Source organism: Gopherus flavomarginatus, chromosome 4 (assembly GCF_025201925.1).
Source record: "Gopherus flavomarginatus isolate rGopFla2 chromosome 4, rGopFla2.mat.asm, whole genome shotgun sequence".
In the NCBI taxonomy this organism is placed as follows: domain Eukaryota; kingdom Metazoa; phylum Chordata; order Testudines; family Testudinidae; genus Gopherus; species Gopherus flavomarginatus.
The window spans coordinates 170,387,086-170,409,365 of record NC_066620.1 but is presented as its reverse complement, the minus strand read 5'-3'; the positions used below and the strand labels follow the sequence as shown (position 1 = coordinate 170,409,365).

The 22,280-nt window shown below is 41.4% G+C and overlaps 1 protein-coding gene across 1 annotated transcript in view; it reads right to left on the bottom strand.

Moving 5' to 3' along the window:
- Positions 1-22,280, bottom strand: part of COL21A1 (collagen type XXI alpha 1 chain) — a 189,360-nt gene that overhangs the window by 142,511 nt on the left and 24,569 nt on the right. The window contains exons 2-4 of the mRNA XM_050951092.1: positions 7,606-7,731; positions 2,979-3,530; positions 95-263 (exon numbers count right to left, since the gene is read on the bottom strand). Coding sequence (XP_050807049.1) covers positions 95-263; positions 2,979-3,530; positions 7,606-7,693 — 809 coding nt within the window. The 5' untranslated portion in view covers positions 7,694-7,731. The remainder of the gene's footprint in view (positions 1-94; positions 264-2,978; positions 3,531-7,605; positions 7,732-22,280) is intronic.

Genomic DNA, 22,280 nt, shown 5'->3' with positions numbered 1-22,280 from the left:
ATACATTCTAAATGGGAAATTCTAAAACAAATCCCATACATTTTAATAAACCGCATTTTTATCCCAAACTGTATAACTTTCTACAATGAAGTACCTCGTAAATTCTGACAAGTCGATGTTTGATGTTATTTCATAAGCTTTTGCATTAGAAGATGGGATTTGAATTCTCTTTTTAACCTTTTTCTTCACACCTAATCCTAGAAGAATATCAAATCCTTTTTCATCTCGAGCTGCCACTGGAATTCTTGTTGGACAAACAGATTCTATAAAGCAATAGACAGAATAGTTGACAGCAGTCAATTCTGAAAACACTAAAACTGCTATTTGATACTGCATCTGTTCGACAAACTGTGAAAGATTTTAGGCTAAAGTATAAAGTTCTCAACTTCTTTGTTTCAATACCAAAACAAGACTATGGAAGAAATACTTAAACTCTTTGGGTCAAATATTTCTCCATGCTACAGGATTCAGAAGAGACGAATGAATGAAAAATGGAGTAGAAAAGCCTCAAAATACAAGGGCCTGGAAGCAGAACCTCTGTCACACGTTCCCCTCTTTGCCAGGTGGCCTCCAAATCCCCTCCACACAGCACTAAACTTTTGGATCTCTGTGAGTTTGTGGGTGGAAATAGCTGCTGTGCACAGCTTGTTCTCCTGGGGACCTGATGGATACTGCGGCGGGAACAAGGGGTATGTCCACATCGAAATTGTGAGTGAGACTCCCAGCCCAGGCAGATAGACTTGTGCAAGCAGGGCTCAAGCTAGCATGCTAAAAATAGCAGTGTGAACATTGTGGCTTGGGGGCAGCTTGGGCTCTCAAGCCCACCTGACCCTCTGGGTTTGAGTTCAGGTGGCTAGCCCATGTCTCCACTGGAGCCACAATGACCACAGTGCTATTTTTACCAAACTAGCTTGAGCCCTGCTAGCATCAGCCTTTCTGTCTTGGCTGGGAAGCTTGCTTCCCACTGCAATGTAGACATACCTAGTGTGGGAGACATACCCACTGTCACTAACACAGTTTGAGCTCCTCAGATGAAAGGCAGTACAGACATGTAAAACATTATTATAGCTCCATTTCTGTAAAGCTTTTTATTAGAGATAGACTATCTCAGCCATTACTCAGATACACACGGGCACCCCAGACATCCAGCTACAGAAGCTGCTTCCTATTTCAAGAGGGTAGATGCATAGCTCATTGTTGGTTTAGTCAGGGCATAGACGGCTGAGACTGGTCCCTTCCCAATGATCGGATTCATGAGAATGAGATCCCCTAATTGCCTATTGATACTAGTACATGTGTGTGTTATAGAAATAAAGAGAGAAGGATTCATCCCTGGATAATAGTTCTGGTACAGGACATAGATAGAAGAAAGATGTCCATTAGGCAAAGAGTCTTGTGGCTCCTTCCAAACGTGGGGACTGGGGAAGCCTGCCCTCATAATGTACATGGAGTCATTTGCCCACAACAGGGATGGTGAAGGTAGTCAGATGCAATGTGTAGTTAGCATATAGAATTTGCTGCCATGGGAGAGAGAGAAATACAGCAACTAGTTATTTAAAAGGCGCTGAATAATTTTATGGCCATTAGTAACACACATATTCTAAAGCAGGTAACTAAATCACGTACTTCAGGACAGTCATTGATTAACCCAGGGTTCAGGAAGGGAGTCCTGTATATACACCACTGCACAACTGGCCAGATTGTTTATAGGGAAGGTTGATCCTCTTCTGAAGAATCAGATTTAGGCAATGGTATCCTTCATAGGATACCTGAGTTGAGGTCAACCTTGGGAAATTGTATGTAAAAAATAATCTACAAGTCTTTACTCTAGGAAACTTTTCCCTGTATCAATTTTTTATTAAAGAATCTCTATGTTTAAGTGGACTTCAGTCATTTTTCAGATTGGCTTCCCCCAATTTAAGTTACAGTATATCAACTACAGTACATTGGATGATTGTGATTTTCATTTATGTATGAAGAGAATAACACTTGTACCTCAATATAAACAAACAATTACCACATTTTTTTCAATGAGGTCTATACTTCAAGACAAAAACAAAGGAAAATATTTTTATTTTGCTCCTGCTAAATGCAGAAACATTGTACCCCTGAAGTATGTCTTACATCAACTCTTAATAGTATAACAAGCACAACAAACATGCTGCTGATGCATGCTACATTCATTGTAAACAAAGCATAACAAAGTCCTTCTGTGTGATGGATTTTGGAAGCATTATGCTAACTTTTTAGAGGAATGTCAGTGTTTCATGAAGTTGTCATAAAAATTCAATTAGCTGTTATTTTTCTAACATTTGAAGTTTAAAAAGTCACTTTAAAGTGTTATTTTTGGCTAATTCTTCTACAAAAAATGTTGTTTAAAAATTATGCAGAATATTTTGGCAAAATCCACTGGAATTGTAGCAAAAGCCTTTAAATCTCTCCTGGGCTTCTCAGCACATGCTAGCAGAAGCACTCCTATTATTAATGTGAACCTCTCTTCCCATTTGTTAAGACGAGGTGATAAAACAGTGTTGCAGACTTAAACCAAATGCAACTGGAAATAGAGAACTAGTATTAACACTTGTCTTTTTTATCCCTGAAAGTTTAACTCAACACGCATTAAAATTAACCTCAATATTTTCAGCACTAATGCAAAGAGCTTGAGTGATTTGTGTTTGCAAATTCTGGTAAAGCAAAGGGAAGATTTTCATATAAAAATAACACACACTGAGATTAAAATATATAACATATTAACATATCGCTCCTCAAAAATGCTTCCTCTTTTAATAGAAAAAAATAATACTGCATCAAAATCAAGAGTAGCTCATACAATAGCTAACAAAAGTTGTTATTATTCATTAGTGCCTGAGCTATATACTTCCCAAAAGGACACCACTGAAATACTGCAATATGCACACAGCAGTACATATCACAAGATTTTAAGACTATCTATGTTCCAAAGATATATTAAGGTTTACCTTCACAGAGTTTCTGCTTTATTACTTCTCTTATTCTGGATATTGCAATATAATCTTCAACGTAAAATACGTAAGTTGATGAGGGCTTGTTGGCAATAGCTCTAAGTTCATCCTCCTCAATTTCTGAGCCAACACCAATAGCAAACAAAGTGATTTTGTTTTTTCTTGCTTCTGCTGCTGCATCTTTGACTTCATCTTGGGACTTGCCATCAGTGAGAACAACAGCTATTTTAGTTAGAAATCTTGAGGATTTAGCAAAAAGGTGGTCAATCGAAAACTGAATGGCTCTTCCTGTTCTCGTATTTCCACCTAAATATTGTATGGATTCCATTTCTCTGATTAGATTTTCAGTGGAATCATAAGCTCCTAGTGGGATTTCAAGTACAGGGTAATCACTGTACTGGACTACTCCAACTTGAATAAACTTTGGCCCTATGTCAAAATTTCTTGTAATATTGACGAGCCACCTTTTGATAATTTCAAAGTTTTCTGGGCCAACACTGTAGGAGCCATCTAAGATGAAAACTAAATCCGCTGGAGCAGTTCTGCAACCTAAAAACAAAAATCAAAGCAATACTTTTAATGGGCATCTTCTCTACTGCAAGCAATCCTTTTTTCATTTATCAACAATTGGTTATATTGTAGTCAGCTTGCCAAATATTTTGTAAATTCTTCATTTATAATTGCTACATCAAAAAATCTACTAAATTTATCCGAAAACAAGATATTTTCAGTCAGACCTGCAGACTTGACATGGCACCTGAAAAAAATCAAGCTGTGCTCTGTTGTGCACGTTATCATCAGCCATAATCAACAATCAAAACTCTGGAATTAGAACTTCAGCTGGCAACTGCATTTGATGCCTGAGATAGAAAAGAATGCAGCTTTCTCTTCCATACTTGTCCTCAATGACAACAGCAGTAAAAAAAAAGCAGATCTGACAAAAAACACACACAGCCAGTGAACAGCTAATTTCAACAGCAAGGTATTTTTCCTGAATCATTTTCTGATCACAACCCCACTGTAAAATTTATCTGACACTGCTACCCTTCATCTACAATAACAATTATAGAGCATTTAACTTCGTTGAATGGCACTAGTAGCCCATTATATTTTAAGGAGATGTCATTGAATCACTTGAGCTCAATAACAGAAGAGTGGAACATGTGTTTATGGGCACAGTAGTTAGAAGGTGCTCTATTTTTTATTACAAAGTGTAATGCAACTGCATAATGAAAGCTGCATGAGTTTCAACATTACTGTCGTACTGTTGCTACACAAACAGCTATCTGAATCACATGACTTCTGAGGGAGAGGCAGTACAAAGGACAATTTTGGAATAAGCAAGCCATATGCATCTAATAAAGAGTGGTCATGGTATTGGAGCCTTATTAGAGTTCAACTTGCCCCTTAGCAATTTTCCATTAAATAAAAATCAGTTCCCACTTTTTAAAAATAGAGACATTCCCTTCCCGCAGGAAACGTAAAATATTATGGCTACAGGTTCATACATCAGGAACCTTTCATCAGTGACAATTCATAGAATCACAGAACTGGAAGGGACCTCAAGAGGTCTTCTACTCCAGTCCCCTGCGTTTGTGGCAGGACTAATTATCTAGACCATTCCTGACAGCTGTTTGTCTAACCTGTTCCCAAAAATCTCCAATGATGGAGATTCCACATCCTCCCTAGGCAATTTATGCCAGTGCTTAACCACCCTGACAGTTAGGAAGTTTTTCCTAATATCTAACCTAAACCTCCCTTGCTGCAATTTTAGCCCATTGCTTCTTGTCCTACCCTCAGAGATTAAGAAGATTTTTTTTTCTCCTTCCTCCTTGTAACAACCTTTTTACATACTTGAAAACTTATGTGCCCTCTCAGTCTTCTCTTTTCAAGACTAAACAAACCCAATTTTTTCAATCTTCCCTCATAGGTCATGTTTTTTAGACCTTTAATCATTTTTGTTGCTCTCCTCTGGACTCTCTCCAATTTGTCCACATCCTTCCTGATATGTGGCACCCAAAACTGGACACAATACTCCAGTTGAGACCTAATCAGAGCAGAGTAGAGGGAAATAGTTACTTCTCGTGCCTTGCTTACAACACTCCTGCTAATACATTCCAGAACGATGTCCGCGTTTTTTGCAACAGTGTTACCCTGTTGACTCATATTTAAATTGTGATCCACTATGACCCCCAGATCCCTTTCCGTAGTACTCCTTCCTCAGCAGTCATTTCCCATTTTGTATGTGTGCAACTGATTGTTCTTTCCTAAATGAAGTACTTTGCATTTATCCTTATTGAATTTCATCCTATTTACTTCAGACCATTTCTCCAGTTCATTTTGAATTTTAATCCTATCCTCCAAAGCACTTGCAACCCCTTCCAGCTTGTACACTGTATGCCATTATCTAAATCATCGATGAAGATATTAAATAGAACCAGACTCAGAACTGATCCCTGCAGGACCCCACTCATTATGCCCTTCCAGCATGACTGTGAACCATTGATAATTACTCTCTGGGAACTGTTTTCCAACCAGGTTTGCACCCACCTTATAGTAGGTCCATCTAGGTTGCATTTCCCTAGTTTGTTTATGAGAAGGTCATGCGGGACTGTATCAAAAGCTTTACTAAAATCAAAATATATCATATCTACTATATCCCCCCTATCCGGAAGGCTTGTCATCCTGTGAAAGAAAGCTATTAGGTTGGTATGACATTATTTGTTTTTGACAAATCCATGCAGACTGTTACTTATCACCTCCTTATTTTCCAGATGTTTGCAAACTGATTGCTTAATTTGCTCCATTCTCTTTCCAGGTACAGAAGTTAATCTGACTGGTCTGTAATTCTCTGGTTTGTCCTTATTTCCCTTTTTTATAGATGGCCACTATATTTGCCCTTTTCCAGTCTTCTGGAATCTCTTCTGTCTTCCACTATTTCTCAATGATAATCGCTAATGGCTCAGATATCTCCTCAGTCAGCTCCTTGAGTATTCTAGGATGCATTTCATCAGGCTCTGGTGACTTGAAGACATCTAATTTGTTCAAGTAATTTTTAACTCGTTCTTTCTCTATTTTAGCCTCTTCTGATCCTACCTCATTTTCACTGGTATTCACTATGTTAGACATCCAATCACCAACCATTTCCATTTCCACGCACCCCCACCCCCATTGAGTAATGGGCCTACCATGTCCTTAGTCTTCCTCTTGCTTCTAATGTATTTGTAGAATGTTTTCTTGTTACCCTTTATGTCTCTAGATAGTTTGATCTTGTTTGGTGCCTTGACCTTTCTAATTTTGTCCATACATATTTGTTTTATTAGTTATATTCATCCTTTGTAATTTGACCTAGTTTCCACTTTTTGTAGGACTCTTTTTTGAATTTTAGATCATTGAAGTTCTCCTGGTTAAGCCAGGCTGGTCTCTTGCCATACTTTCTATCTTTCTTACACCACAGGATTGTTTCCTCTTATGCCCTTAATGTCGTCTCTCTGAAAAACTGCCAACAGTCTTCTATTGTTTTTCCCCTTACACTTGCTTCCCATGGGATCTTACCTACCAACTCCCTGAGTTTGCTAAGTCAGTCTTCTTGAAATCCATTGTCTTTATTTTGTTGTTCTTCCTCCTACCATTCCTTAGAATCATGATCACTTTCACCCAAGCTGCCTTCCACTTTCAAATTCTTAGCTAGTTCCTCCCTATTTGTCAAAATCAAATCTAGAACAGCCTCTCCCCTGGTAGCTTTCTCCACCTTCTGAAATAAAAAATTGTCTCCAATACATTCCAAGACCTTATTGGATAATCTGTGGCATGCTCTGTTATTTTCCCAACAGATGATGGGGGACTTCAACTACCCAGACATCACCAAGTCCTGTGCTTTGGATGATTTTGTTAGCTGTTTAAAAAAAGCCTCATCCACCTCTTCTACCTGGTCAGCTGGTCCATAGCAGACCCCTACCATGACATTACCCTTGTTTTGTACCCCTTTTATCCTTATCCAGAGACTTTCAACAAGTGTGTCTTCTATTTTCATCTCAGTCTCAGTCCAAATGTACACATTTTTAATATATAAGGCAACACCTCCCTTTTCTTCCCCTGCCGGTCCTTCCTGAGCAAGATGTACCCTTCTATACCAATATTCCAGTCATGTGTATTATCCCATCAGGTCTCTGTGATGCCAACTATGTCACAGTTGTGTTTATTTACTAGCATTTGGAGTTCTTCCTGTTTATTCCCCATACTTCTTGCATTAGTATACAAACATATAAGATACTCATTTGATTCCCCCCGCCCTTAGTTCTGTCTTGTCTCTCCTTTATCCCTTCTCTAACAGCCCATGCTCCTCCCAAATTCCAAACCTTCTCATAGGTCTCCGTGTTCTTGATTTACCTGTGGGCTTTGTCACCTGCCCCCTTCAAACTTAGTTTAAAGCCCTCCTCACTAGGTTAGCCAGTCTGTATCCAAATATGCTCTTCCCCTCCCTCAATTCACCATTGACATTTCATCCAAGTAAGTATTATATGTGGACCTGGATACAGATATCATAATCCAGTCCTCTAAATACGCTACACTTGTTTTTAACTAGCCAGGACAAGTAAATAAAAATTAAATAAATATCTCTTACTTGCTCTTATTTCACCATCTTCAGCCGAGATGTAATCCTGAAGTAGCAGAATTAAAATTGTCTGAAGAACCTTTAAATTCTGTGCCATGTATATTTTATTTCCAAAATTTTGAGTCCTAAATTAAACTGTAAAAAAAGAAAATACATTACAGTTCTATCAAACGAAAATACAACTGAACAGTTATGCTTTGCCAATTATGCATAAAATTGGCACCTTGCTCTCCTGAACAGTCCTACTATGTTCCATAACTTCAAGTGTACTACTCATGTAAGTAATGCGAGAAAGATTTTACTCTTATTCTAGAATTACAACCATCTCCTAGGTATTCCCTGAAACAACTATCATTTGCCATAGGGTATTATATAAAAGTAACAAGTACATTACGTCCAAGAGTCACAAATTTGAAATTAATCCATGAAATATAATTCACTTGGGATGCACAGCTGCTTCATTCCTCTGAAGACGGGACAAAGTGCCTGAGCCATAGAGAACAATATGGGTATTTGCATGATTGTAGTCCCCTTCACCATACCTAGCTATTGGAATTGCACTTTTTCTACCCAAAATAATGTTGGTTTATGTGATTTACACTATTTCATATACTATTATGAAACTCCAAGAAAGAGGGTCAGATTCTGATCTCAAAGATTGTGGTGTAGACCTGTGAGTGAGACCCCTGATTTCAGTGGCATTACTGCAGATTTAATCTCCTGTCACTGAGGCCTGGCCTACGCTGGGGGTGGGGGAGGAATCGATCTAAGACACGCAACTTCAGCTACAAGAATAGCATAGCTGAAGTCAACGTACCTTAGAGCAACTTAAAATCACTTACTTCACATCCTCGCGACATGGCATTGACGGCCGCTGCTCCCCCGACTTTGCTTTCACCTCTCGCCGAGCTGGAGTTCAGCAGTCAACGGGAGAGCAATTAGGGATTGATTTATCATGTCTACACTACATGTGATAAAATCGATCCCCGATAGATCGATCGCTACCCGCCAATCTGGCGGGTAGTATAGACGTACCCAGAATCTTGTCCCAAATGTGTTATAGTAGAGCTGTGCATTAGAGGGGGGAATAAGATGAGCACAATGCCATGCATTACTGCAAGTTATCAGTAAATTGCTTCCACCAATATTAGCAGATGCAACATGTCATGACAAATTTCATATTGCCTTTTCTCCATTTCAGTTTTTACTCTGGATATTCTCTTCCATCTACTTTTTGCTCAAACCCCTGATTTGCACCTCTTTGTTTACATAATAAATTTTATTTTAACTATACTCCTTGCTTAATTCCATGCTTGTTAAGTATTAAAATAGGACTTGAATAAAAGTGAAATAGGGCTACTTTGGAATATTATACTTTACTCTTAATTAATTTTAAACTAATTTCAAGACACGGAGGAGACAATTACTTCTCATCTTTAATTTGTGTATTTTCATCTTCTAGAACACAAGCATATCTTTAATGGTCATATTCTGTTCTCAGTTATAAAATGCAAAATTCAAGTCAGTGGGGAAAATGCACTGTTGGCACAAGCAAGTGAATTTGGTCAAGTGTGGTTGCACAAATGTAATGCAGACCAGAATTTGATCCTCACTTACTTATCTGTGTTCACATTTTTATTAAATCTGCAGGCTGTTTTTTTCTGCTTAATATATTGTCAGCATCTCTTGTGTGTCATGACAGTGGCAATATCCACTGAATTCCTTGGTTTTGATATAAAACATAGCCCTCTGTCTAGTAGCTGCTCAGACAGCTTATTTTAATCTCTTCAGCAAGAAAACCAATAACTAAACAGATGCTAAACACCCTTAACTCCCATTGAACTTAGAACTTTACAGAATAAGACCAGACTAATTCAGATATTACCCTCTGCCCCACATCCTTCTTGTCTGTCAACCATGTTGGTCTTGACCATCCACTTGTTCATTTGTCTAAAATACATCTTTGCACCTTTTTGCCATAAACACGGAATCGTCTCCCTGAGCTGACCTGCAGGGTCACTAACATATCCTCCTCCAAATCCCTCCTCAAGACCCATGTCTTCAATGAGTCACACATTAAATGGGCCTACAAATAATAAATAGGTGGAGGCGCCACTGGATGTAAATGAAATATATTTGTTTAATAACAAAAGAAAATGTCAATGTACTTTAAATGTATAACACCTGTACATATATGTATAGTGTCCTTCTCCCTCATTGTTTGTATGTTCCTTGTCTCCTTTGATTGTAATCATTTTCAGTGCAAAAAAGGGTCTTCCTATATGTATGGACAGTATCTCTCACCCTGGTAATAATTAGAAGCCAATTAGATGTGGTGAAACTTCTAAGTACTACAGAACACCCAATCTGGATACAGGCATACAGCATTTTGTTTTGACACATGAGAAGTGCCACAATGAGCAGGTAAATGGAAACAAATAATTGTTTCCTTTACCAAAGGTAGCCAAAGGAGTACAATGAAAAGAATGCTACTAATGTGCCATAATGTACTGGGCATCCAGAAAAGAATCAGTAGAATCTACATTCTGTAACCGTTTACTAGAGCATTGGTCCCACAAATACCAACATACCAGATGCAAACTTTTTATTAGGTTGGTGATTGGGTGGGGGGGGGGGGAGAGTTTTACTGAGATTTAGGGACAAGGGAAACATGATTGGAAAGGTAAGAATTTCAGATTCAAGTTCATTCTCTGTGGATTCATGATAGGTATGTACTAAATGACAGACGTGCAACTTGAACAAGTTCCCCAGTCAAACACAGAATTTTTCCATTATTTTGGGGAATTTTTCTTACTCTAGCATATGAGCCAAAAGGAGTATGTTGCTGTAGTTTGGCTTCTAAGTCAGCTTCTTGCATTTTCTATTACTTACAAGGCATTCATCTCAGTCCAACTTTTTTTTTTAATTTCCTCCATACAAAACCTCTGTGAAATTTCACTTCTGACCTGAGCTGAGGCTAAATACTAGGGACTTAAAAACAAAGCACAAAAGAAACATCAGCTTCCAAAACTGCTAGTTAACCTATAATAAGCAAAGAAGAGGCAATGTAAACACTTACAAGAAACCTATTTTATTTTACCTCTCTTATTATTATGGTGTACGTAAGTCAATAAGACAAGGTGACACTACCATCTTTTTCAAACAAACCTACTTTTCTGCAACATGTTTTATTTATTTACTATTTGTATAGTGGTAGAATGTAGGAGTTCCAATCAGGGACCAGCATCTGGTAGATGCTGTACAAACACAGAACATTCCTTCCCAACAGGGTTTGAGCACACTTTATTATGAACACAAGTTACTTTGCCCTCTGCCCTTACCATTACTGCCATAGTCCCAAAGAATTCTATAATCAGACTGTCGAGGAACCAACTCAAGAACTTTAGATCTCTGGTGTTTTTTAATTTTTTTTTTACTACATTTACTTACAAAGTACAAACAGAACTTAAGGAACAAAAGACAGCATACCTGTTATATGTGAATAAAAGTTTGTATGCATTAATACATTTTGCCTATTACGTTTGCATTTGTTAGGTATGCTAGGATAGGAATTTTCTCTCAAACTGATCTAGTAGTAGAAAAGTTTATTTACCCTCTTTTGTACTGGAAGACCAGAGAATTTCTAGCTCTGGCAAATAATAACATTGCTGATTTTAAATTTAAATAATTCTTTCTGATTACCATCTTGCCTCTACCCACTCCCACTTCAATTCTCACCTTACTTTATCTGCTGATATCACATGTATTGCTCAAACTAAAGACTATTGTTTGATTCCATTTGAATGCCGAGATGTCGGTCTTATTTCAAACAGATTTAAATGATAATTTCTAGCTATTTGAAATAAAGGCCATTTAAAACCATTAACTGTGTGTAAAAAAACAAAAAAACTGAAAGGGAATCAAAACACTGTGAATTTAAGATTCAATTATCTGGAAAGCTGGAAGGACCAGAAACAAAATTTATACCATTGAAGACCTGTTAATACAAATCTGGGATTCCCGGACCTGATGGTTTTGAGACACATAACTTAAGAATCACCATGCCAAAATGTCACCCTGGCAAGATTAAAAGCTATCCTTCAAGAAGTGAAAACTAAGGCCAAGTGATACCAAAAGAAACAGAAGATTTAAGAGGGAATTTGAATAGCAAATAACCAAAAAAAGAGACAAAAAACTCTAGAAATACATTATTTGAAAATATCAGAAAAATTAATTGTGAGAATATCAGAACGAGGTCACTAGGCTTCAGTGTGTAAAGGGGAGCAATTCTTATTATTTCATTGCACTCAAATGTGAGCTGGGATCGTTACAGAAAACCATCCCAAAGACGACAAAATCTAAACTTTACACAAGAAAGAACAAAGGAAGGTGACAAGCAATTGAGAGAGGCTAGGAAAAGCAAGGAGAAGGACTCTATTGAATACTCACTTTAGGTATGTGCACATCCTGGTGATTCTCTTAAGGGTTTGTTTATTAAGGAGGATAAATATATTGCAGAGAAGAGAGATGACTTCTCTGCATCAGTTTTTCCCATAGTCTTAATGGTACTAAATTTAAGTCAGCATAAAAAGAGGAGGTGGACTACACTGATAATTTTAATATTGGAACAAGTCATAATAACTAGATAGTATTCATCCATGGGTTCTGGAGATGGAGGACCTTAAGAATGAAATGGCTAAAGAAAATATTTTTGTTTCTTTAGAATTTGTGCTTCCTTTCCGCTTATAAAAATTAAAATCAGCAATTCATAAGATACAAGTAAAAAAATAACACAGTATACCTATAAACCACTCAGGATGTAATTACACACATCCACTTAATCATCCTAAAACTGTCCTCTTCCTGACAACCCTGCAAAAAGATGGCTTTTGCAAAATAATCATTTCAAAGCACAAAGGAGAAGATGGAGCAAATTAAAATATCAAAAAAACTCCAGATAGTACATTCACATAGAAGCACTAGCCTGTTTAAACTGAGAGAACATCAGCTCAATGCCTCTACTCAGCACAATTGCAACAGTATGTTACAGGGAGAAAAAGAACCAGGTCATAAACCACTCGTGGCTCGACTGCTTAACACCAACACCTTAAATTCCATCTGAAAACTAATAGATGGCCAGTGGGCATCACTGAGCATGGATATAATATGCAAACAATAGTAAACTATGTAAGTGGACATTACATTATGCACTAGCTTCAGCTTTCAAATGGCCTTACAGTGTAGTCCCATGTACAGCATGTTACAGCACTATATGGTAAAAATCCTTACTCTTTATGATTCCCCAAACTTTTCCTGTCACACCCCCACCCATAACAGAAACTGTCCATCCCACACACACCCCTCAGCATTCACAGTTGGGGGCAGGGCCAGAGCCATGGTCAGGAGCCCAGGACAGAAGCAGAGCCACGGGCCACAGCCAGAGCTATGGTTGGAGTTGTGGCCAGGAGCAGAGCTGCAGCTGGGGCCAAGAGCCAGGGCTGCAATTGTGTCTGCAGCTGGGAGCAGAGCTGCCACCAGGGCCAGGAGCAGGTCCACGGCCAGGGCACGAGCTGGGACTGGGGCTGGGACAGAGCTGGGGGCAGAGCACGGCTGGGTGGCACTCTTTCCCCACTCCCAGTGAGGGCTGGCGTGGGTCCCGCCCCACCCCACCCTCAACATTTGGGATTACTGTTTTATGAAATGTCACTAGATGGGATTATGGGAATTACAGATAAATGAGCCTTACTGCAATACTAGGTAAAATTACTTCTAAAATTATTGAATACCTAGATAATCACAATAAAACAGGGGAAGGGCTTCTGTAAATGAAAACCATACTTTTCCAACAAAAAAGAGTTTAAGAGAGTCAACAAAATAGTGGGCAAAGGAAAACTATTTTTAAATCAGATTTGTCCAGTAACAAAAAGGCTTTAATAATAGGTCAAAATGTATTTTGGTTTGGTGAATAAAAGTATATTATCGCAACAAAGCTACTTCTCCAAATACAATTTTTCCTCTGTATTTCCTTTACAACTCTCAGAAAGAACATCTGGTTCCTGTAAGATAGAAGAAATCAGGGGACTTTAAAATCTCATTTATAAATCTAAAGCCAAAAAGCTTTTCAATACTCTAAATTAGATTTGGTACCAGAAACCAAAATTCAAAAAAGAAATTACCCAAAACTTAAGTGGCTTCCCCAGCAGGCAGATTCCAGGAATTACACAGCCACTACATTTATTTTAAATTTAAAGAAAATAATAATATGGAATTGAATTTTTAGTGGTCATGATAGGTGCCAACCAACAGCACTAGATACCAAAGTTCTCTTTATCATCTACATAAAAGATACAGCACAGGCAATAGAAGTGTAAGTTTCTTGAAAAGACCTACCAAAATACCTCATTACTACTTCAAACCATGTCTACACTACATACTTTGGTCAAAGAAAGTTACATTGGCATAATCCAGCTCCAGTTAGTATATCCTCTGTGTGTGTACTTGGTTCCTTGTATCGGTGCTGCATGTACTCACTAAGAGTGAGTGTGTCAATACAGTGCGGTGCACCCTGGGTAGGCATCCCAGTGTGCAATTCACCATTATCCAGTACACTGTATTTTGGGGAATTTTGGCAACATACCTGGTGAGGCAGAAACAAGTTACAGAGGGATGCCTGGGAGAAAGGGGTCAAGTTCCCATCATGCAGCTTCTTCCATTCCATAATACCATCCATATATCACATGGGGGCCAGAGCCGCCGGTCCCCACCCGAGGCTAGCACTCCCAGCCCTGGAGCGCTGGAAGGGAGGGTGGGTGCCATGACCCATCATGTCCTGGCGTATCTTTCTCCTGTCTACTCTTTTCTTCTCCATAGTGTCTGAAATATTCACCCTTCTTGCCCTTTGTTCACAGCCTGATGCAACACTGGCTTGCAGAATCTCTGAGAACATGTCCTGTTGACTCCTCTTCGTTCTCCTCCTTATTATGGCCAGACATTCTGCGGGTGTGAGGGGCAAGCCCCTCAATGCCACAATGGCAGCAGTTGCAGATAAAGACAATATATGTCACTGTATTTACACTCACAACAGAAAGCGAAAGAATAAGTTCCAGAACTCCCTTCCCTTGCTCTCCAGAAGTTTCGGGCAAAACATAGTTATTGATACTTCAGCTCTAGAGCACCTCTGCACAGTACTGATCTCCAGTTCCAGCCATGGTGAGTATTGCCCACTCAAGGGATGGGCAGGGAGAAACTAAGAGGGAATTGTTCAACTGCATGAAACAACATAATTTGACCCTACTTCCATGGGTATGAGTACAGGGCAATGGCACTGAGTACTGGCACTATTTTCCATAGACAGTCGAGATTTTAGCTGATATCCTGCTCCTAGAGTAACAAAGGCAGAAAGCACAGCTGCTGCTGGCGTGCCAAAGTCACCCAGGCCCATTTTCCACTAGTCTGCTTGCTTACTGCAATGGTGCCTGCTGAAGTCATCATAGAATATCAGGGTTGGAAGGAACCTCAGGAGGTCATCTAGTCCAACCTCCTACTCAAAGCAGGACCAATCTCCAACTAAATCATCCCAGCCAGGGCTTTGTCAAGCCTGACCCTAAAAACATCTAAGGAAGGCGATTCCACCACCTCCCTAGGTAACCCATTCCAGTGCTCCACCACCCTCCTAGTGAAAAAGTGTTTCCTAATATCCACCAGCTTGGGACGATCGCCCCTTGTTCTGTCATCTGCTACCACTGAGAATAGTCTAGATCCATCCTCTTTGGAATCTCCTTTCAGGTAGTTGAAAGAGGCTATCAAATCCCCCCTCATTCTTCTCTTCTGCAGACTCAACAATCCCAGTTCTCTCAGCCTCTCCTCATAAATCATGAGCCCCAGCCCCCTAATCATTTTTGTTGCCCTCCACTGGACTCTTTCCAATTTTTCCACATTCTTCTTGTAATGTAGGGCCCAAAACTGGACACAGTACTCCAGATGAGGCCTCACGAGTGCCAAATAGAGGAGAATAATCACTTCCCTTGATCTGCTGGCAATGCTCCTATTCATGCAGTCCAATATGTTGTTAGCCTTCTTGGCAACAAAGGCACAGTGTTGACTCATATCCACCTTCTTGTCCACTCTAATCCCCAGGTTCTTTTCTGCAGAACTGCCACTTAGCCAGTTGGTCCCCAGCCTGCAGCAGTGCATAGGATTCTTCTGTCATAAGTGCAGGACTCTGCACTTGTCCTTGTTGAACCTCAGATTTCTTTTGGCCCAGCAATCTAATTTGTCTAGGTCACTCTGGACCCTATCCCCACCCTCCAGCATATCTACCACTCCTCCTAATTTAGTGTCATCTGCAAACTTGCTGAGGGTGCAGTCAAGGGACATCCCTGTGTAAATAAACTGCTATGCATGACCCTACTACCTAATGTGGGAATGAAAAGCAGATAACTCTTCCCCTGTTTGTTGTACTGCTACCTCTAGTAAATGTAAAACAATGAAAAGTCAATACTTGTGTCCTGCTATGTTGGGGCTGGGCACCATTTGTACAATTAAACATTGTAATGGAAAATGCATTGGCACACTTACCCGAGTTTCCTTTCCCCAGATTGAGCTTGGCCAAGCTCAGCTGTTGGGACTAGGTAGGCTGTAATGGTGACTTAACAATCCTAACTCACAGCATAGCTGGACCCCCTGGTAACATGTCCCCCATCTTTCTCTTCCTCACAAAAGGGGTCTGCATCTAAGACTCCTCAGAGGTATTCACTGTGCTCTGCAAGGTGCTGGTGGGGTTTCCGCTAAGTATGGCGTGCAGCTCGTTGTAATGCAGCAGATCTTCGGCTGGGCAGCAGATCAACTGTTGGTTTCTCTGGCTGTCTAGTATGCCTACCACAATTCCTTTGCTTTCATGTGACACTGCTGCTGATGTCCATGTTTCTTCAATTGCTCCTTAGCTATGTTTGCACAGCCTCTTCTCCCCACAGGCCCAGAAGATCCAATATCTCCTGTCTACTCCAAGCAGGAGTGCGTACCTGGGATGGTCAGTTGGACACAACAGTGGAGAGCTTCTAAGTGCGCTCGCCAAGCTGGGAAATCAGGACTAAGTATTTCAAAAATATGCAAGATTTTTAAAGTGGGGGGGGGGCAGGTTCTGATCTCCATGACCCCTGGGCAGTCAAGTTCATAATTGTGACCAAAGCAGTCAGTGTTGGTCATTGTGGGACAGCTGCTGGCGGACTGCCAGGGTCAACCTGGGTCACACAGCCTCTCTACTTGCACTGTGTCAATCACAGTACATCAATCACGACATAACATCATTCAGGGAGTGATGTTACTGTGTCATGGTAAAGGGGCCCTTTCATTGGCAGGGAACAAATCTGAGTACAGACACATGCACAACTATGTTGACACAAGGTGGCTTATGTCGACCTAACTTTGTAGTGCAAACCAGGAGAGGCCACTATAAACACTGAATTCTAGGCCTCTCCTCTGAGATTGCTGATATAAACAATATTAATAATTATGGTAGTGTTCACTGCATTTAAGTGCCTAGAACTTTATACAAGGAGTGTGTCTACTGCACTATCCCTTATTATGTGCACAATCGCTCCTATCTCTATGCCAAGCAAGCTCTGTTGACCAGTAGGAGGAGTCAGGTTCTTGCCCCCACCTCCCTTCTACTTCTTCCCATTCCCTTTGCATTGTATCGTGTTCCCAGGTATGTCAGGAGAGAGGAATGCCTGCTTTGGGGGAATAGAGGGACTGAAACTATGCCCAGTCACTACACTGGGATGCAAAGGAACACAGGGTTCATTTTATGACCCCCCAACACTCTTTCCCTGTCGTCATGGATTCATGCAGTGGTCAGGCCCATTTTGTTCTAATTGTACCAAAGGAATAGAGCTCTGTAAAAAGTTAGAAGAGAATAATCTAAACATATTTAGCTTCTTTTTCTCTTCACAAATTAATGGTCAGTGAGTAGTATACTGTCCTCTCAGCTGTATTAGTTATTAAAAATGATTTGCCAGATTTGGGTCCCAATTCTCAGTTATACTAAAGCCACTTTGGCCCACTCTGTGAGTACCAGGGGGCCACAAAGAGGGTGAAAATGACTCTCACAGAGTATCTCCCACTGAGGGTCTCCCCACCAATGTTTAGTTGGTTGGGTTTTTGCCTGAAAAGTTTTTCCTGCTCCCAAAGGCAGAATTTTTAGAAGATTTTGATACATGTGTTTCAGTGACTGTTGATAGTCTCCCTCCATACAGAGCCAGCTGTTTGCTCCAGAAAACCCTCACTTAGGACTCATGTTAATTTGGGGAACTAATTTCTTGCTGCTTTTCTTGTGAAGAAAATCTAGAAAACAAATTCAAATATACCAATATGAATGGATTGCTACAGGGGAAAGCAGAGCATTCACGTTTTGAAAAGCATTGATGTTTGTCATAGCAGCAAGTTTTTGTTGAGAGGCCAAGATTTGGTTTGGTTTACTTTATTTTGCCCACACACACAATCCTCTTCAATCCCCATTGCCACCTATTGTGCGTTAGGATATAGATATGTAGGCCTGCCCGTAAAGGCCTATACTTTAAGAATTTAGGTATATGTTTATCATTTAGCTAGTTATAGAGGTATAAGAAGTTTCTGACACCGTAGGCAGAATTTGGGGGGCGGCATTTTGTGTGCTCCCCACGGGGCGCGCAGGAGCTTCTGGTTCCATTCCCATCACGCCGCTGAAGAAGGGCCCTCCGCCAAAATGCCACAGACGACAGCGGCAGTTATTGAGCTGCTCAATTGCCTGCCGCTGTTTTCTGCGGCACATCAGCAGAAGGTCCTTCTTCGGCGGCACGACGGGAGCGGAACCGGAAGCTCCCGTGTGCCCCGTGGGGAGTGCACAAAATGCCGCCCCCCAAATCCTGGCGCCCCAGGCGACTGCCTAGGGTCGCCTAATGGAAGCGCCAGCCCTGCTGAGGCCCTGTTCTTAAGCTAAGGCCTTTGGCCAAGCAGCAGAGGCAGCCATAAGCTGGGAAGCGTATGGTCATATCCCCACATTTCAAACTAGTCACATTGAAATAAGGTGGTATTGGGCTGTTAGGAATACAATCCTGTCCTGATAGTGTCTATCACCAGATAATGATGGTTAAAGAAAACTTAGTTTGATATCATCCTGTCTGGCAAGAAATCACTTCTCAATAGTTGTGGTTGTGAAACCCTCATGTCTGTATATTTTATTTTTATGGCTCCCCCTTTTTCTATTGTTAATCTGTTTGGTTCTCTAATTGTTTCTGTCTTCTGTATAATTTTGCTAGGTGTAAGTTAATTAGGGTAGTGGGATATAATTGGTTAGAGCAGGGGTCGGCAACCTTTCAGAATTGGTGTGAAGAGTCTTTATTTTTCACTCTAATTTAAGGTTTCATGTGCCTGTAATACATTTTAAAATTTTTAGAAGGTCTCTTTCTATAAGTCTATAATATATAACTAAACTATTGTTAAACGTAAAGAAAATAAGGTTTTTAACATGTTTAAGAAATTACACTTAAAATTAAATTAAAATGCAGAGCCCCCCCGGACCGGTGGCCAGGACCCAGGCAGTGTGAGTGCCACTGAAAATCAGCTCATGTGCCATCTTCAGCATGCCTGCCATAGGTTGCCTACTTCTGGGTTAGAGAATTATGTTACAATATATATTAGGATTGCTTAGATAGATTTCAGTAAAATGATTGGTTAAGGTATAGCTAAGAATATTACTGTATAAACTAGGGGCAAACAGGAAGTAAGTTGGGATTCGAAAATAAGGAAAAAGGAACTTAGATTTATACTTGCTGGAAGTTCACCCCAATAAACATTGAATTGTTTGCACTTTCAGACTTCGGGTATTGTTGCTCTCTGTTCATGCGAGAAGGACCAGGGAAGTGGGAGAGTGAAGGAATAAGCTCTCTAATGTGCTCCCCAAATTTATCCTGCACCATATAGGAATCCATATAGAATAGATTTTCCACCAGTTTGTTCCTGCAACTTCCCTCTGGTATGGGGTGACTGTGTGTGCCAGCAAGGTGGTGGAGTGGCCTGAGGGTGAGTGATTGGGTGCCTGGGGTAACTGTGTGGGTACTTGGGAACAGCTAAGGAGTGATGGTGGATTAGGTGGGAGCTTGGGGCAGCTGGGTAGTGTAGTGATTGGGTGTCTGGAGATGCTAGAGTAGATAGTGGCTAGTATAGCAGAGGGGTTCTGATGGAGAGAATCCTAATGCAGCTGAGAGGGGCCAACTAGGATCAGCAATGGACCTGTCTCCTTGTGCTACCTTCAAGCAGCTACTCCTTACTAGCTCAATGCATCACGGAAGCACCAAGACACTAAACAGAGAGACTGCTCCTAGCTACTGGCTGTCCAGATACCACAGTGGCAACTAGTGGACTGGAGGAACAAATAACTGCTAACACGTTCTGCATGCCCACAGCTAATCTGGATATGTGAGAATACACCTGAGATGTAGCCCAACCTGACCAGGTGCTGCAGACATGTCACAAGAGTGAGACACTTGGCAGACTTGTGAAAGCCCCATTCTATCCAATAAAACCCAACTAACAACAAGAAAAAGAGGAAACTAATAAGATTCAAGAAAAAGCCAAAACAAACTCCAAGTTTTTACCCCAAAATGAGAGAAGTGCCAGAGATTGTGTGAAATCCTGTAGGGACTATTTTGCTATTGATTTTACATGGAAGGTGTTCAGATAATATGAGTGCCAGCAGAAAAGACAACATGAGCGATTAAACTACATTTACACACACACACGGCTTTCTGAGGGGATATACCTTAACATCTTCCTCAGGCTGGTCATGTGTATAGTCATGCAAGAAGGTGGAATGTATTCAGTTTTGGGGTATGTGGGGGGTGTGTGTGTGTGCGCGCGCGGCCAGTGCAAGGATATTTTGTGCCCTGTGTGAAACTTCTACCTTGCGCCCCCCCCCGATGTCCAGCCCCCACCTTCCCACGGCCAAGTTCCCCCAAGGGGCCCAAATGTTCACGAAGTGCAGGGGAGGGGCTGCAAACAGGTGGCCAAGAGCTGGAGGGGGCAGGGTTGTAGTGGTAGGGAAGAGACTGCACAGAGGCAAAAAGGTTTCGTTGCAGGGGGTGCAGTGGCAGGGAGAGAGTGGCACAAGTGAGAAGTGGGCAGGAGGGGGTTGTTGCAAGGGGTTGGCAGGTGGGGGGGCTGTCTGTGCCCAGGGTTGTTGCAGGGGGGTGAAGGTGGCAGGGAGAGGTTTGCACAAGGGAGGAGTGGGCAGGAGGGAGATGGCAGGGGGAGGAGGGGTCCCGAGGTTGATGCAGGGGTGAAGGTGATTGTGGCTGGCTCAGGTGGTTGCCAAGTAGAGATTTCCCAGAGGCAAAAGTGGCAGGACAAGGTGGGTTGCTGGGGCGGGGGGTATGCAGGGGAGAAGGTAGCTGGTCAGTGGGTGTTGAAGGGGGTGGTGCTGGCAAGGGCAGGGGTGCCCCGGTTGCTCCCACATACACCATTCCCCAGGCCAGGGACTGGACCCCCCGGTGCTCCGCAGGCCCGTGTGGTTCCCCGTGGCCCAGATAGGTACCTTGCAGGTGGAGTAGACACCCAGTTTCTCCCCAAAGAGCAGAGCGCAGCTGCACCTTCTTCCCCGCACTACTGTGAGCCAGGATCCCCGCTGCCTCCAGGGCTCTCAGCGGCGGCACCGGCAGCCAGCCCCAACCCCGCGCAAAAGCCTGCCACCGCTGCCGAGAGCCCCGGGAGCGGCAGGGAGCCTGGCTCAGCCCGCAGCATTAGGAAGAAGGCACAGCTGCTAGCACTAGACCCTCTCCTTCCCCACTCCGTAATTGGCTGCTCCCCCAGGGGGAGGGACTGGCCACGCCCCAGGCGGCCTCGCTGGAGCCCGGAGGCAAGGAGCAGCAGCAGCCTTGTGCTCTGCTGTTTAAAAAAAATAATTGGGGGGCACTGCTTTTTGGCACTCCCAATCACTTGGCACCTTAGGCAGCTGCCTAGTCCACCTAGTGGTGCACCGCCCCGTGTGTGCGCAAAAACTGATTTGCACTCCTACCTAAAAATGTTAAGGACAGACCTGCCACCAGCAATCTGATAGCAGCAGACCCTGTGCCTGCCACAGAATAGAGTGAATGTGCAGTTCCCCCAGTTCCATGTGGGTGGTCACAAAAAGAGGTAGATGTTCATTAAGCTTGGTTGAAACTTTTAGGTTTAAAGTGAGCATGCATCACCCATAATTTTACTGAATTTGGAAGAGAAAAGTAAAATAAAGGCACTAGTCCACATTACGGACTATTTCACATGCAATATTTCACATTTCAGTCATCTGTGCTGTAGCCGTGACCTACTTACAAGTATTCTTTTCAACTTCAATGAATAAAAAAATGGCTGGCTGAAACATCAAACAACAACATTTAATTATTGGTCAAGACTTACTACAGAAATTTTCATCCCACAATGAAAATTTGCAGATAGTTAAGAAAATATGGAATTTTACTAGAAATGTTTTTTGTAAAATTAATTATAGCTTTCACTACTCCCAAAGTATTATACGTACATGAAAACTAATGCTGTGTGACAAGTTTAAAACCTGGATCGACAGAACTGCAACATAATATTAAAAAAAAAAGTCATGATCAAATGTCGGTGAGAAGTCAGAAGAAAAGGCTTAATGCCAACTGGCTCTTAAGCAC